The following is a 16,646-nucleotide window of genomic DNA, read 5'->3' as shown; positions in this document are numbered from 1 at the left end:
GCCTACAGTGTGTGTGGGAGACCCTGGTTACTGGAGTAACGCCCTGTGTTAGCTCACAGTGTGTGGCAGACCCTGGTTACTGGAGCAACACCCTGTGTTAGCCCAGTGTGTGGCAGACCCTGGTTACTGGAGCAACACCCTATGTTAGCCTACAGTGTGTGGCAAACCCTGGTTACTGGAGCAAAACCCTGTGTTAGCCTACAGTGTGTGTGTGTGGCAGACCCTGGTTACTGGAGCAACACCCTGTGTTAGCCCACAGTGTGTGGCAGACCCTGATTACTGGAGCAACACCCTACCTACAGTGTGTGGCAGACCCTGTTACTGGAGCAACACCCTTAGCCTACAGTGTGTGGCAGACCCTGGTTACTGGAGCAACACCCTGTGTTAGCCCACAGTGTGTGGCAGACCCTGGTTACTGGAGTAACACCCTGTGTTAGCCCACAGTGTGTGGCAGACCCTGGTTACTGGAGCAACACCCTATGTTAGCCTACAGTGTGTTGCAAACCCTGGTTACTGGAGCAACACCCTGTGTTAGCCTACAGTGTGTGTGTGTGGCAGACCCTGGTTACTGGAGCAACACCCTGTGTTAGCCCACAGTGTGTGGCAGACTCTGATTACTGGAGCAACACCCTGTGTTAGCCTACAGTGTGTGGCAGACCCTGGTTACTGGAGCAACACCCTGTGCTAGCCTACAGTGTGTGGCAGACCCTGGTTACTGGAGCAACACCCTGTGTTAGCCCACAGTGTGTGGCAGACCCTGGTTACTGGAGTAACACCCTGTGTTAGCCCACAGTGTGTGGCAGACCCTGGTTACTGGAGCAACACCCTGTGTTAGCCCAGTGTGTGGCAGACCCTGGTTACTGAAGCAACACCCTATGTTAGCCTACAGTGTGTGGCAGACCCTGGTTACTGGAGCAACACCCTGTGTTAGCCTACAGTGTGTGAGTGTGTGGCAGACCCTGGTTACTGGAGCAACACCCTGTGTTAGCCTACAGTGTGTGGCAGACCCTGGTTACTGGAGCAACACCCTGTGCTAGCCTACAGTGTGTGGCAGACCCTGGTTACTGGAGCAACACCCTGTGTTAGCCCACAGTGTGTGGCAGACCCTGGTTACTGGAGCAACACCCTGTGTTAGCCTACAGTGTGTGGCAGATCGTGGTTACTGGAGCAACACCCTAAGTTAGCCCACAGTGTGTGGCAGACCCTGGTTACTGGAGCAACACTGTGTTGCTACTAGTGTTACTACTATCATTGCTGCTGCTGCTACTACTACTAAATCGTGTCACCATCACTTTCTTCATTTCATATTTAATCATCACTGGTCTCCCTCCTTTCCTCAACACAACATCAGTACCCAGCATCAACAAAGTGATTCTTGCCTCATAACTACCGAAGGAACAAACTTAATAACCAGACGAGTCTAATTGTGTTGTGTGACGCTAATGTGACGCTGATGCGAATCCTGGTGTATATTGCTAATGGATATTCCTCACAGCAGTCACACTTGATGTATATATTGTAGGAAATATCGATTTTGTACAATACGATTCTGTAATGTAGTGGAAAGTTTTGGAATATTGAGAAAAGGTGAGAAAGATCTCCAGTACGGAGTGAGATTAGTTTCTAATATTGAGAATAGTTTTCACCAGAAGGAGATTAGTCTCTTGCAGAATGTGAAATCTGTCTCAATGAATCATAAATAGATCACTTATTATATATAGCGTCTGAGGGAATGGGAGGTAGCAAATTACTCGGATCGAGAGTCTTTCCACTTTAATGGGGAAAAAATTCCCTGAGCACTTGCGTCAAGAAGTGAATAAGGTTAAGTGGTATACAGTACCTACACACTGACACTTGTGCACAAAGTGAAGTTCTCCGGGTATATCAGTGGTATTATATACCCAGAACTATGTTAATGATGCACAATATGCTGTTCATGATATTGATAAGACGTTTCGCCCACCAAGAACTGCATGGGTTGAGATGAATGGTTCAGAGAACCGACATGTTGATAAATTAGACACATGTGCAACTCTTGGGTATCTTTATTGAGGAAACGTTTCGCCCCACAGTGGCTTCATCAGTCCATACGTAGGAGAAACTTGAAGAACAGAAGGAGAAAGAGGTAATCAGTCCCTCTATTCAAGATTGATGGACTGAACACATCGACTCAAGGTTGAGGGACTGATTACCTCATTCTCCTTCTGTTCTTCAAGTTTCTCCTACGTATGGACTGATGAAGCCACTGTGTGGCGAAACGTTTCCTCAATAAAGATACCCAAGAGTTGCACATGTGTCTAATTTATCTGCATGGGTTGAATTAGTCGTAATAATGTTGGTAGAATTACCAACAATATGTTAGGTAACAGGATACATGTGGACGCCTGCGGCTTGACAAAGCATCAAACATTGCACCAGGATAACCAAGAAGGAGAAGCCTTCATTGTTATCGCCATTTCTTCATTAACACAAGCGATGGGTCTGCCGTAGTGTCTGGCCGTCGTAGTTACCTTCCTATTACTGATGGCTTAGTTCCAAGAAATGGGCACCAGCCATATCCGGATACTGATTAAGAGAGTAAATAGTCAACATCATGATGATCCATGTGTGTGGATGTATGAATGTATTCTCAAATGCAGTTCCTAGTATCTGATAGCTTTCGTAATGGAGTCTTGAGTGTCAGTGTGACAACGGAACCTCCAGTCACGCCTCCGTCAGTTACCATCACACCTTACGGCACCTCCCTCACTGACAGGTGTATCGTCACACCTCCCTCACTCTTACGGGTGTAACATCACACCATAATTTTGTGTTGTATCTCCTGTAGCTCAGTGGTAGATCATTGTGCTGGCAGTCTAGAAGACCTGGGTTCAGTGCAGGAAGGGCGTAGGGAAGTCTCCTAATTTCTACTGCCTCGCTTCACCTAACGATTAATTCATCCCAACGGGTTGGTTATCTGTTGTGGGTTGCGTCCTAGTTAAGGATCTAACGACCTCAACGGCAATAAGCCACAGACAGCTCGACTTATCCAAGGTGATTAAGAGATGATGATAAATTAGACACGTGTGCAACTTTTGGGTATCTTTATTGAGGAAACGTTTCGCCACACAGTGGCTTCATCAATCCATACGTAGGAGAAACTTGAAGAACAGGAGGAGAATGAGGTAATCAGTCCCTCAACCTTGAGTCGATGTGTTCAGTCCATCAATCTAATTTATCAACATGTCGGTTCTCTGAACCATTCATCTACAAATCTGTCAGTGATTAAGAGATATAATATTTTGTTCGGATTTTTAACTCCGGAGGGTTAGCCACCCAGGATTAACTCACAAGAATTACTTATCCGAGTACTAAAGTCTTCGTCCTCTGCAGGACTCAATACAGTACTCGGTTGAGCTTCATATCGTTCAGTAAAAGGTAAAATACTATGTGTATTTTAAAAGGTTCGTCAGAAGAGTGAGAGGGTGCGTTAGAGAGGGTTTATTAGAGTGAAAAGGGTTAGTATTATAGAGTGGGCTCGTAATCGGAAGATATCGTCAATTTTTGCCCCTTTCATCTTATATAAGCAAACATTCGGATACTATCATAAACTTTAACACCAAAACTGTCCGGGCAAATCACTAAGAACTGTAGCATCCAGAACGAATCTTTCCGACTCAGTGACGTGGTAAATCTCTCTTTCTCTCTCTCTCTCTCTCTCTCTCTCTCTCTCTCTCTCTCTCTCTCTCTCTCTCTCTCTCTCTCTCTCTCAAGTGTGTAACCTCCGTCATGCGTGTGAGCGATAAATTATGACACGGAAGTGAACGATCTTGGGCAAAGCAGACAATTATTAGCGATGAAACAATAAAGAAAATTCAAAGCGGTAATAAACTGAACTAATCAAAAAAAAAAAGCTTATGATTATATGGTAAAAAAAATATTATCAGTTTAGAGCGCTTGGAACGATAATAACTGAAAGAAAGAACGAAGAATTCTAGGAAAGAATCATCATCATGTGAAACTCTCATACAATCGAATCCTCTCTCTCTTCCCTTCCCTCAGAAGGATCAAAGTCCTCAAAGGTGTCTCTTCTTTAGTATTCACGCCACTTTGCGATGGTGTTTTGGCTGTTCCGTTTTCTGTGATGCGAGTTGGATACATTAAAGGTACCACTTTATAACAGCAAGATATTACTTTATTTCTGCAAGCACAGGAAATAGCTATGGCGGACCTAGCTGACATCCAGTGGAAACAAGTCACTGTCTATTTTGGGTTATCTTAGGTAATTTACACTATGTATGATAATTGTGTTTTGTGTGTACCTGTAAACATACCAATGGAATACTACATAGAAAGCTCCTGTTTATGCAGAGTATTTCGGGCAAGTGAGGTTAAACGTGTTCCACAGGATGCGACTCTCAGCAGTCGGCTAAAACCCAAGTACCTACTTGCTGCTAGGTGAACAGGGACAGCAGGTGTAAGGAAGCACGCCCTACGTTTCCACCCGTGCCGGGGATTCAACTCCGGCCTGGAACCAGCACCTGATAAAACACCTGAACTGGCGAAGAGCCAAAGGTTTAGAACAAGACTTGCGCCGGAACTGAAAGAAATGAATTAAGCCGAGAGACTCCAGTAGTTACCAGGAGACACCAGGAAGGACCAGGAAGGACATTAATATATAACTCATGGTGGTAATGAAAGCTCGCCCTTCAACGTCTTATTTATTCAGGGGAGAAGCTAGGAGATGGCTGGCACATTCTAACAAAGATGAGAGGAGATGAAGCCAGGGAAAGATGAACACAGGTGAAGATGAAGCCAGGGGGAAAATAAAGCCGGGGGTAAATAAAGCCAGGGAAAATAAAGCAAAGGAAAGATAAATCCTAAGGAACACATAACTGAAGGCCAGCACTCAGTGAAGCTACTTTGTAAGAGTTAAGAGGCGAGGCCACCAGCTACTGATTTACCACTTCTCTCCATTAATTTTATAATTATTTATTACAGGTTTCGGCTATATGATGAGCTGCTCAGTGGACAGATTGGTCATGAAACCGAGGCGTTGCCCTGGCTTACCCAGCCATCCCAGGTTATGACCTCGTCATAACACGTGACGGCAAAGTTTCACCAGTCCAGATCTGCTGCAACGAAACCTTTGAAGCTTCTGTAGCTGGTGAATCCATACAGGAATACTCGACGATATACTCATTGCAATACTGAAGTCTCCCAGCTCAGGCTGACCGATTCCAACACTTCGTACGAGCACCATCCTCCTGATGGAGTATGACCGACAGCATATTTAGCTCCCCCCCCCCCCACTGGTAACTCATGCAGAATATGGTGACAGCGCACTGCTGATGTATCCAGTTTTATTTAATAAAGTAAGATCATGCGGATAAGAGGATCGTGGACACTAACATGATGCTGGACTCAAACAATGTTGGGTAAATGGACACAGATGCAATTAATCTGACATTTTATTGTGGCAACGTTTCGCTCTCCAGGAGCACCAATAAAATGTCACGTTAGTTGCATTTATGTTAACTTAACATTCTGTCGGTAATTCTGTCATTACTACTTAAACAATCTGCTTGAGCAAGCGACTGTTAGTTACTCCCATATAACGCAATGTAGAGAGAATAAAGGCATGAGAACATAATCGTATCACCTGAAGAGATATCTCAAACTCGGAAAGAGATAAGAGCCGAGGGTGGATGAGTCTCTTGTCTGGCGAACGTAAATAGAATAACTTCGGTAGTATGTGCAGAACTGTCAAATATGAGAGTTATTCAGACCACTGTACAAGTTGGACCAGTGTTCAGCCAGTGCTCGGGTATGTAATAACACTTGAACTTTATATACTTAACGAAATTAATGAAACTTGAGAAAATCCAGAGGTTCTCCCAGAGGTTCTCACCCCCCCCCCCCCCAAAAAAAAAAAAAAACTAGTCTAAGAGCAGGATTTTTAACGTGGATTAAAAGAACTAAATTTTGCAGTGCTAGAGGCAAGAAAAATATAGTACGACACGGTCATACATGTGACAGTCACATCATCTAAGATAAATTAGCACAGACAAAAAGACATGAACATATTATATACTACAAGGGAAGAAACAGAACGATGGGTCACAGACTATCTCTGCAGTTTAACTTTTGCCAGAAAGAAAGAGAGAGATAGAGAAACAGAGACAGACTTTTTTTTACAGTCAAGAATGTAAGCAAACGAAAAATCATGGAACCTCGATTAGCTACACAAGACAATAAGGCTTAAAAGGCAGGGTCCAAGAAATGGAGCTCTAACCATCAAACACAACTAGGAAAGTACAGTAAGCAAAATACAAACATCTTCACTTAAAATAGTTCTTCTTCCGGGAATTCCCATGGTCAGAGTAATTCGCAAGACGTGACTGACAGACTTCAGATGGTGAGAGGTGGGAAGCGAGGTGTTATTGGACACTACCATCACAGGTGGGTGGGGGGTGTTATTGGACACTACCATCACAGGTGGGTGGGGGTGTTATTGGACACTACCATCACAGGTGGGTGGGGGGTGTTATTGGACACTACCATCACAGGTGGGTGGGGGTGTTATTGGACACTACCATCACAGGTGGGTGGGGGTGTTATTGGACACTACCATCACAGGTGGGAAGCGAGGTGTTATTGGACACTACCATCACAGGTGGGCGGGGGGTGTTATTGGACACTACCATCACAGGTGGGTGGGGGGTGTTACTGGACACTACCATCACAGGTGGGTGGGGGTGTTACACTACCATCACAGGACACTACCATCACCGGTGGGTGGGGGGTGTTATTGGACACTACCATCACAGGTGGGTGGGGGTGTTACTGGACACTACCATCACAGGTGGGTGGGGGGTGTTACTGGACACTACCATCACAGGTGGGTGGGGGGTGTTACTACCATCACAGGACACTACCATCACAGGTGGGTGGGGGGTGTTATTGGACACTACCATCACAGGTGGGTGGGGGTGTTATTGGACACTACCATCACAGGTGGGTGGGGGGTGTTACTGGACACTACCATCACAGGTGGGTGGGGGGTGTTATTGGACACTACCATCACAGGTGGGTGGGGGTGTTATTGGACACTACCATCACAGGTGGGTGGGGGGTGTTATTGGACACTACCATCACAGGTGGGTGGGGGGGTGTTATTGGACACTACCATCACAGGTGGGTGGGGGTGTTACTGGACACTACCATCACAGGTGGGTGGGGGGTGTTACTGGACACTACCATCACAGGTGGGTGGGGGGTGTTACTGGACACTACCATCACAGGTGGGTGGGGGTGTTACTGGACACTACCATCACAGGTGGGTGGGGGTGTTACTGGACACTACCATCACAGGTGGGTGGGGGGTGTTACTGGACACTACCATCACAGGTGGGTGGGGGTGTTACTGGACACTACCATCACAGGTGGGTGGGGGGTGTTACTGGACACTACCATCACAGGTGGGTGGGGGTGTTACTGGACACTACCATCACAGGTGGGTGGGGGGTGTTACTGGACACTACCATCACTGGTGGGTGGGGTGTTATTGGACACTACCATCACAGGTGGGTGGGGGGTGTTACTGGACACTACCATCACAGGTGGGTGGGGGGTGTTATTGGACACTACCATCACAGGTGGGTGGGGGGTGTTATTGGACACTACCATCACAGGTGGGTGGGGGGTGTTATTGGACACTACCATCACAGGTGGGTGGGGGGTGTTATTGGACACTACCATCACAGGTGGGTGGGGGGTGTTACTGGACACTACCATCACAGGTGGGTGGGGGGTGTTATTGGACACTACCATCACAGGTGGGAAGCGAGGTGTTATTGGACACTACCATCACAGGTGGGTGGGAGGTGTTACTGGACACTACCATCACAGGTGGGAAGCGAGGTGTTTCTGGACACTACCATCACAGGTGGGTGGGGGGTGTTACTGGACACTACCATCACAGGTGGGAAGCGAGGTGTTACTGGACACTACCATCACAGGTGGGTGGGGGGTGTTATTGGACACTACCATCACAGGTGGGTGGGGGGTGTTATTGGACACTACCATCACAGGTGGGTGGGGGTGTTACTGGACCCTACCATCACCGGTGGGTGGGGGGTGTTACTGGACACTACCATCACAGGTGGGCGGGGGGTGTTACTGGACACTACCATCACAGGTGGGTGGGGGGTGTTATTGGACACTACCATCACAGGTGGGTGGGGGTGTTATTGGACACTACCAGCACCGGTGGGCGGGGGTAGTTACTGGACACTACCATCACAGGTGGGTGGGGGTGCTATTGGACACTGCCATCACAGGTGGGAAGCGAGGTGTTATTGGACACTACCATCACAGGTGGGTGGGGGTGTTATTGGACACTACCATCACAGGTGAGTGGGGGGTGTTATTGGACACTACCATCACAGGTGGGAAGCGAGGTGTTATTGGACACTACCATCACAGGTTGTAAGCGAGGTGTTATTGGACACTACCATCACAGGTGGGTGGGGGTGTTATTGGACACTGCCATCACAGGTGGGTGGGGGTGTTATTGGACACTGCCATCACAGGTGGGTGGGGGGTGTTATTGGACACTACCATCACAGGTGGGAAGCGAGGTGTTATTGGACACTACCATCACAGGTGAGTGGGGGTGTTATTGGACACTGCCATCACAAGTGGGTGGGAGGGTGCTGTTGGACACTGCCATCACAAGTGGGTGGGAGGGTGCTGTTGGACACTGCCATCACAGGTGGGTGGGGGTGTTATTGGACACTACCATCACAGGTGGTTGTGGACTATTATTGGACACTGCCATCACAGGTGGTTGGGGACTATTATTGGACACTGCCATCACAGGTGGTTGGGGACTATTATTGGACACTGCCATCACAGGTGGGTGGGGGGTATTGTTGGACACTGCTATCACAGGTGGCTTCAGGGGGTGTTGGTGGACACTGCTATCCCAGGTGGGTGGGGGATTGTTGTTGGACACTGCCATCACAGGTGGGTGGGGGATTGTTGTTGGACACTGCCATCACAGGTGGGTGGGGGTGTTGATGGACATTGGCATCACAGGTGGGAGGGGGAGATTAAGATAACATTTATAGATAAAAAGAGAGATAAGGAGAATTAGAGATAACGAGCAAGTGGGTTAAAAATTGCCCTACACACAATCTTGAGTTACCCAATCTCTCTACTGATCCCTGGTAATGTTATCATTACCAAACATCTACCAGTCCACCCCATTCACACATATTTACCACACCACCCCCTACCCTATCGTATACTATCCCCCCCCAAAAAAAAGCCCCCACCTCTGCCCAAATACCTGCGACCCCCAACCCAGATAACTACTTCCTCCTCCATAAAGCAAAATCCAGCCTCTTAATATTATTTACTATACATATTATCTAAACTCAGCGAAATACACCAATTCCCATTTGTTACATCCCTTGCATGTAATACCGCGGCTCTGGGAGGTCCAACCAAAATGTTTATAAAGACCAGAAAATATACACGAGTATTGTTCTCTCTGTGAGGTCAAGGACACAGCTATCTTGGAGTTACCGCAACTGTCAAAGTCTAAAATTTTTGGGGTTATTACATACGTCAGAGACAAATTTGAAGGTTATTGCTGTTGTTAATATCCGAAAAAACTGAGATTAAGCTCATCAAAATATATTAGGAATTATTGTGTTTGTGAAAGGCACGGAATTTGAGATTATAGTTCGTAAAATATCCAAGATTTAGGGGTAACTGTGAACGTCAGTATCACAAACTCTTGACGTTGTTTTAAGCGTCAAAGGCACAGATTCGAGCGTTTAGTCACTGTGTGTTACTATAATGAACATCTCGTTGCTGTGCTCTGCTTAGGTCTTCAGCCACTTCTCTCTCTTCCAAAAATACAATTTTTCTCCTGGTCAAAACAGAGAAGTATCGTATTTTCCGGCATATAAGGCGCACCTCTTCCGCAAAACTTCCAAGAAAATCCCCCTGCGTCTTATATGCTCAGGTAGTTTTTGGGTTACGTTTTAACGTAAATAAGAGGGTAATTAACCCTTGAATATGATTACTGATTTACCGTTAGAATACTTCTGTTGTGCGCCTTATATGCCGGAAAATAAAGTAAACACAGCGTCCAGAAGCTCGATATTCGAAAATCACAATCTAATGTTCTTGAAGTTCAGACTATTAGTATATTTGTGGCTATTATCATTATTAATGGCGGTTATAATAGTAATAATATTGACTAATAATACTGTAAAGTGTGTGTGTGTGTGTGTGTGTCGTGCAGAATAGGTAAAATTGGTCAGTGAGCAAGAATCGTTTAAAATTAAGTCCTTTCTAAAAATTTTCTCTTGTACGTTTAAAGAAATATTTTTTAAGTTTATGTTAATACAAAAATTAACCTTATTATAACAAGCGCGATTTAATTTAGTCTAATCCAACTAAATATATTTTAGACAAGTTTACAATAATTTAATAAACAAACACAATGAAATATATTTTTCCGTTAGGTTCGGAATGATTTTTGCGAAATTATTGCTTGCACAAATTTTTGCTTGCCTTATTCGGCAAGAAAAGCGTTGCTATTTAAGCCAAAATCGCAAGTTTTACCTATTCGGCACGACATTTTGTATATATATATATATATATATATATATATATATATATATATATATATATATATATATATATATATATATATATATATATATATATATATATATATGCAATAAGATCACAGTAAACAGGTGATTTCAGAATATGCAAAACAACCACTCTGAAAGAATAGAGAAATTCCAAGCGCTTTCGTGACTACTCACATTATCAAGGTTCAGATATGTTGATGATATTTTGTGTCTTATGCCCAAAAATGTAGATATACACCATTTCCGTGGAAAATTAAATAGCTTAGCCCATTCTATAAACTTTACTGTTGAGTTTGAAGAAAATAACTCATTGCCTTTTCTAGATGTTTTAATTATTAAGGGTAATAATGAATTCAAATTTAAAATTTACAGAAAACCTACAAATAACTGTTCCTATGTCCACTATTATTCCTCGCATCAAGATAGTCAAACTGTCTGTTTTCTCATCAATGTTTTTGAGAGCTTTACGAATTTGTAGTCCTGAGTTCATAGATGAGGAAATATCCAAAATTTATGAAATAGGTAATGATTTAAAATACCCAAGAAATGTAATTGATAAATCTTTTAAAGTTGCTAGAAATACTTTTTACAACCCAAAAAGGGACAACCAGCCTTATTCAACTAAAAATATGTTGGTTCTCCCTTACCATGAAAACTTGGTTGATATGCCTTCTCTTCTTAAGACTTTTATTATTAAAGTTGTATTCAAAAATCTTGATACAGTAAAAAAACTTTTGATTAAGAATTCCCCCCAAAATGCTGATGGATGTGTCTATAAGATTCCTTGTAAAATTTGCGATAAAGTTTATTACGGTCAAACTGGTAAAAATCTCGAACTAAGATTAAAACAACATAAATATAGCATTAGAACTGGACAGGATTCCAATGCTCTATTTATTCATGTAAGAGATTTTAACCATCCAAATGATTTTCAAAAAGTTGAGAAAGTAGTATCAAGCAAGTCCATGGTCGACAGGAATATAATTGAATCTTGTTTCATAAAAAGCAGTTTTGACAATAATATGAATATTTCTTTGGTTTATATAAATTAGATCCATTTATAATTAATAGAATTTGGGGAGAATTTAATAATACACTGGACAAATAATAATTTTTTAAAATTTTCTTGGGTAGAATAGTTTGTTGGTGAGTTGTGCAAAGGACCTATCCAAGTTGGGTCGGCGTGCGTCAGGTGTTTAACCGTTGTGGGATCTGATAGTGAGGTGTTGGCCAGACCCCTTATATAGCTTCCTTGGATGCTTTACTTTCATAGTTCCTTGATAATGTGAGTAGTCACGAAAGCGCTTGGAATTTCTCTATTCTTTCAGAGTGGTTGTTTTGCATATATATATATATATATATATATATATATATATAATATATATATATATATATATATATATATATATATATATATATATATATATATATATATAATGTAATATAACAATAATAATAATGTAGGTAATCGGAATATCATCAGTGATAAGACGGTCCTTATCACAGTGCATTAGTTGCCATTTAGTATGTCCTAAAAAAAATCTCATTCCATTTTACTCAGTCATTTTTTCTAAGAAGGACCCATTATACATCTGCTATTCATATTCAGACCGACCTATGTAGGTAATCATTGAGCTGAGTCAGTAATGAGGATGATGTTGAAGGGGAAGGAGCAACTCGATAACTCATTGTCATACAACGACTCTTTGTGTGTGTGTGTGTGCGCGTGTGTGTGTGTGTGTGCGCGTGTGTGTGTGTGTGCGCGCAATCTCTCCTCAGTCATTTGTTTTCTTGCAAGAAGTGAAGGGCGAGTGTTGATTGTGTAGCCTCACGTCAGTCATTTGTCTTGCAGGAAGAGACTAGCTTGGGTGTGCAACCTGCCGTCAACACGAGCTGGAGTGAGGATCATGGCAAAGGCATTTCTTTCGACTTCCCCTTACTACGCTGCCTATCCTCATCTTTGACGTAATATTAGTTTAATTTTACATCTCTCTACACGAGTTGCAGACATCTTACAAGTTTCACTTCGCCTTTTACCTAATTTGTTTGTTTGTTCATATGTTCATGAAAATTTCTGTATGAAATTGTGACCTGTATAGATCATCTTGCTCCGTTCGATGCATCCAGCTGATTAAATCATAGTTTTTAAACTAAAATACTCTGACACCAGCATCACACTACTACGAGTTCGTGTGGGCAGCCAGGACGCAGGAGACACAAACGACCGATACCCAGAATGAGATTGCCCAGTGAAGCACTGTGCTTCACACTCCTCGCATGCACTTCGTCTCTTCGCGTCACCAGCACTAACCAACAGCAGCACATTCGCTACCCTACACAACACCAGCGTCTTCCCTCAGTCACCCTTCAAGGAAAACCACCTGCAGATGATAATGTCAGCAGCGCATCCGCTCACAAGACATGGGTTAGCAAGCATGATCTTGATGCTCCCTGGGAAACACGAAGTCAAGGCCAAAGACAGGCAGACTCATACGAGCTTTTAAGTTTGGGGAATACATCCACCAGAAGCGAATCGGTGAACAAGCGTGAAAATGAAATATCTTGGATGAGAAAAAATACACGGTCACATCCAGCAGAGATGGCAGGGAACAAACGAGAGACTAAAGTCTCAGCGTTATCCTCCACGCTACCTGATAAGGACCACGCTTCCGTAACTTCAAAAATTCAGACTTCTGACCTCGACCTAGTTATCCCTGTAACAGTCTACAATGCCTCTGCAACAAACTTTGATGACGTCAAGATCAGAGCAGGAGTCGAGGTGGTAACAAACGCCTTTTATGACTCCAGCTCCACCATCTCCTGCTCCTGTTATAAATCAGAACCCTGCAAGAACCAGGAGACTGGCAACTCCTATCGCATCTACGGTAAGTCCTTATCGCATTTATTACAAGTCCCATTAGAATCTATTGTCTCTATCCATGTACGGTAAGACTTTCGCATCTACAGCTAATCCCTATCTTTTCTACGGTTATTTACTGTATCTACAGTACATCATTATCAAGTCCTCGTCAACTATATAATGAGCTTAATGACTAAGTGGCTCATAGTTCTATTTTCTTAGTACATAAAAACCTCTCTCCGTATCTACAACTTATGCGTCATCAAATGTGCTGTGACGCAAGCTCGTTATACTGAAGTATGTGTGAACCCTCACCATACTGAAGTGTGTGTGAACCCTCACCATACTGAAGTGTGTGTGAACCCTCACCATACTGAAGTGTGTGTGAACCCTCACCATACTGAAGTGTGTGTGAACCCTCACCATACTGAAGTGTGTGTGAACCCTCACCATACTGAAGTATGTGTGAACCCTCACCATACTGAAGTATGTGTGAACCCTCACCATACTGAAGTGTGTGTGAACCCTCACCATACTGAAGTATGTGTGAACCCTCACCATACTGAAGTATGTGTGAACCCTCACCATACTGAAGTGTGTGTGAACCCTCACCATACTGAAGTGTGTGTGAACCCTCACAATACTGAAGTACTGAAGTATGTGTGAACCCTCACCATACTGAAGTATGTGTGAACCCTCACCATACTGAAGTGTGTGTGAACCCTCACCATACTGAAGTATGTGTGAACCCTCACCATACTGAAGTGTGTGTGGCAACCTCACCATACTGAAGTGTGTGTGGCAACCTCACCGTACTGAAGTGTGCGTGGCATCCTCACCATACTGAAGTGTGTGTGGCAACCTCACCGTACTGAAGTGTGCGTGGCATCCTCACCATACTGAAGTGTGTGGCAACCTCACCATACCGAAGTGTGTGGCATCCTCACCATACTGAAGTGTGGCATCCTCACCATACTGCAGTGTGGCATCCTCACCATACTGAAGTGTGGCATCCTCACCATACTGCAGTGTGTGGCATCCTCACCATACTGAAGTGTGTGGCATCCTCACCATACTGAAGTGTGGCATCCTCACCATACTGAAGTGTGTGGCATCCTCACCATACTGAAGTGTGTGGCATCCTCACCATACTGAAGTGTGTGGCATCCTCACCATACTGAAGTGTGTGGCATCCTCACCATACTGAAGTGTGGCATCCTCACCATACTGAAGTGTGGCATCCTCACCATACTGAAGTGTGGCATCCTCACCATACTGCAGTGTGTGGCATCCTCACCATACCGAAGTGTGGCATCCTCACCATACTGCAGTGTGTGGCATCCTCACCATACTGAAGTGTGTGGCATCCTCACCATACTGCAGTGTGTGGCATCCTCACCATACTGAAGTGTGTGGCATCCTCACCATACTGAAGTGCGGCATCCTCACCATACTGCAGTGTGGCATCCTCACCATACTGCAGTGTGGCATCCTCACCATACTGCAGTGTGGCATCCTCACCATACTGCAGTGTGGCATCCTCACCATACTGCAGTGTGGCATCCTCACCATACTGCAGTGTGAACCTTGCCATACTGCAGTGTGAACCTTGCCATACTGCAGTGTGAACCTCACCATACTGCAGTGTGAACCTTGCCATACTGCAGTGTGAACCTTGCCATACTGCAGTGTGAACCTTGCCATACTGCAGTGTGAACCTCACCATACTGCAGTGTGAACCTTGCCATACTGCAGTGTGAACCTCACCATACTGCAGTGTGAACCTTGCCATACTGCAGTGTGAACCTTGCCATACTGCAGTGTGAACCTCACCATACTGCAGTGTGAACCTTGCCATACTGCAGTGTGAACCTCACCATACTGCAGTGTGAACCTTGCCATACTGCAGTGTGAACCTCACCATACTGCAGTGTGAACCTTTCCATACTGCAGTGTGAACCTCACCATACTGCAGTGTGAACCTCACCATACTGCAGTGTGAACCTCGCCATACTGCAGTGTGAACCTTGCCATACTGCAGTGTGAACCTTGCCATACTGCAGTGTGAACCTTGCCATACTGCAGTGTGAACCTCACCATACTGCAGTGTGAACCTTGCCATACTGCAGTGTGAACCTTGCCATACTGCAGTGTGAACCTTGGCATACTGCAGTGTGAACCTCACCGTACTGCAGTGTGAACCTTGCCATACTGCGGTGTGAACCTTGCCATACTGCAGTGTGAACCTTGCCATACTGCAGTGTGAACCTCACCATACTGCAGTGTGAACCTTGCCATACTGCAGTGTGAACCTTGCCATACTGCAGTGTGAACCTTGCCATACTGCAGTGTGAACCTCACCATAATGCAGTGTGAACCTTGCCATACTGCAGTGTGAACCTCGCCATACTGCAGTGTGAACCTTGCCATACTGCAGTGTGAACCTCACCATACTGCAGTGTGAACCTCGCCATACTGCAGTGTGAACCTCGCCATACTGCAGTGTGAACCTTGCCATACTGCAGTGTGAACCTCACCATACTGCAGTGTGAACCTTGCCATACTGCAGTGTGAACCTTGCCATACTGCAGTGTGAACCTCACCATACTGCAGTGTGAACCTTGCCATACTGCAGTGTGAACCTTGCCATACTGCAGTGTGAACCTCACCATACTGCAGTGTGAACCTTGCCATACTGCAGTGTGAACCTTGCCATACTGCAGTGTGAACCTTGCCATACTGCAGTGTGAACCTTGCCATACTGCAGTGTGAACCTTACCATACTGCAGTGCGAACCTTGCCATACTGCAGTGCGAACCTTGCCATACTGCAGTGTGAACCTTACCATACTGCAGTGTGAACCTTGCCATACTGCAGTGTGAACCATGCCATACTGCAGTGTGAACCTTGCCATACTGCAGTGTGAACCTCACCATAATGCAGTGTGAACCTCGCCATACTGCAGTGTGAACCTTGCCATACTGCAGTGTGAACCTCACCATACTGCAGTGTGAACCTTGCCATACTGCAGTGTGAACCTCGCCATACTGCAGTGTGAACCTTGCCATTCTGCAGTGTGAACCTCACCATACTGCAGTGTGAACCTTGCCATACTGCAGTGTGAACCT

The 16,646-nt window shown here is 44.8% G+C and overlaps 1 protein-coding gene and 1 long non-coding RNA gene across 5 annotated transcripts in view; one reads left to right on the top strand and one right to left on the bottom strand.

Moving 5' to 3' along the window:
* The window catches only part of LOC138854167 (uncharacterized), an 81,513-nt gene that overhangs the window by 40,174 nt on the left and 24,693 nt on the right, over nt 1–16,646 (bottom strand). The window lies entirely within an intron of this gene.
* Nucleotides 12,433–16,646, top strand: part of LOC128694762 (latrophilin-like protein LAT-2) — a 43,401-nt gene continuing 39,187 nt past the window's right edge. For 2 of the 4 annotated variants that reach the window (XM_053785063.2, XM_070095655.1), the window contains exon 1: nt 12,433–13,543. In XM_053785063.2, coding sequence (XP_053641038.2) covers nt 12,895–13,543 — 649 coding nt within the window. In that variant the 5' untranslated portion in view covers nt 12,433–12,894. The remainder of the gene's footprint in view (nt 13,544–16,646) is intronic. The other 2 variants (XM_070095656.1, XM_070095657.1) reach the window with 2 other exon arrangements.

The sequence above is a fragment of the Cherax quadricarinatus genome, chromosome 51, assembly GCF_038502225.1.
Source record: "Cherax quadricarinatus isolate ZL_2023a chromosome 51, ASM3850222v1, whole genome shotgun sequence".
NCBI lineage: Eukaryota > Metazoa > Arthropoda > Malacostraca > Decapoda > Parastacidae > Cherax > Cherax quadricarinatus.
The sequence above is the reverse complement of the archived record's forward strand: the minus strand, read 5'-3'. Positions and strand labels throughout refer to the sequence as shown.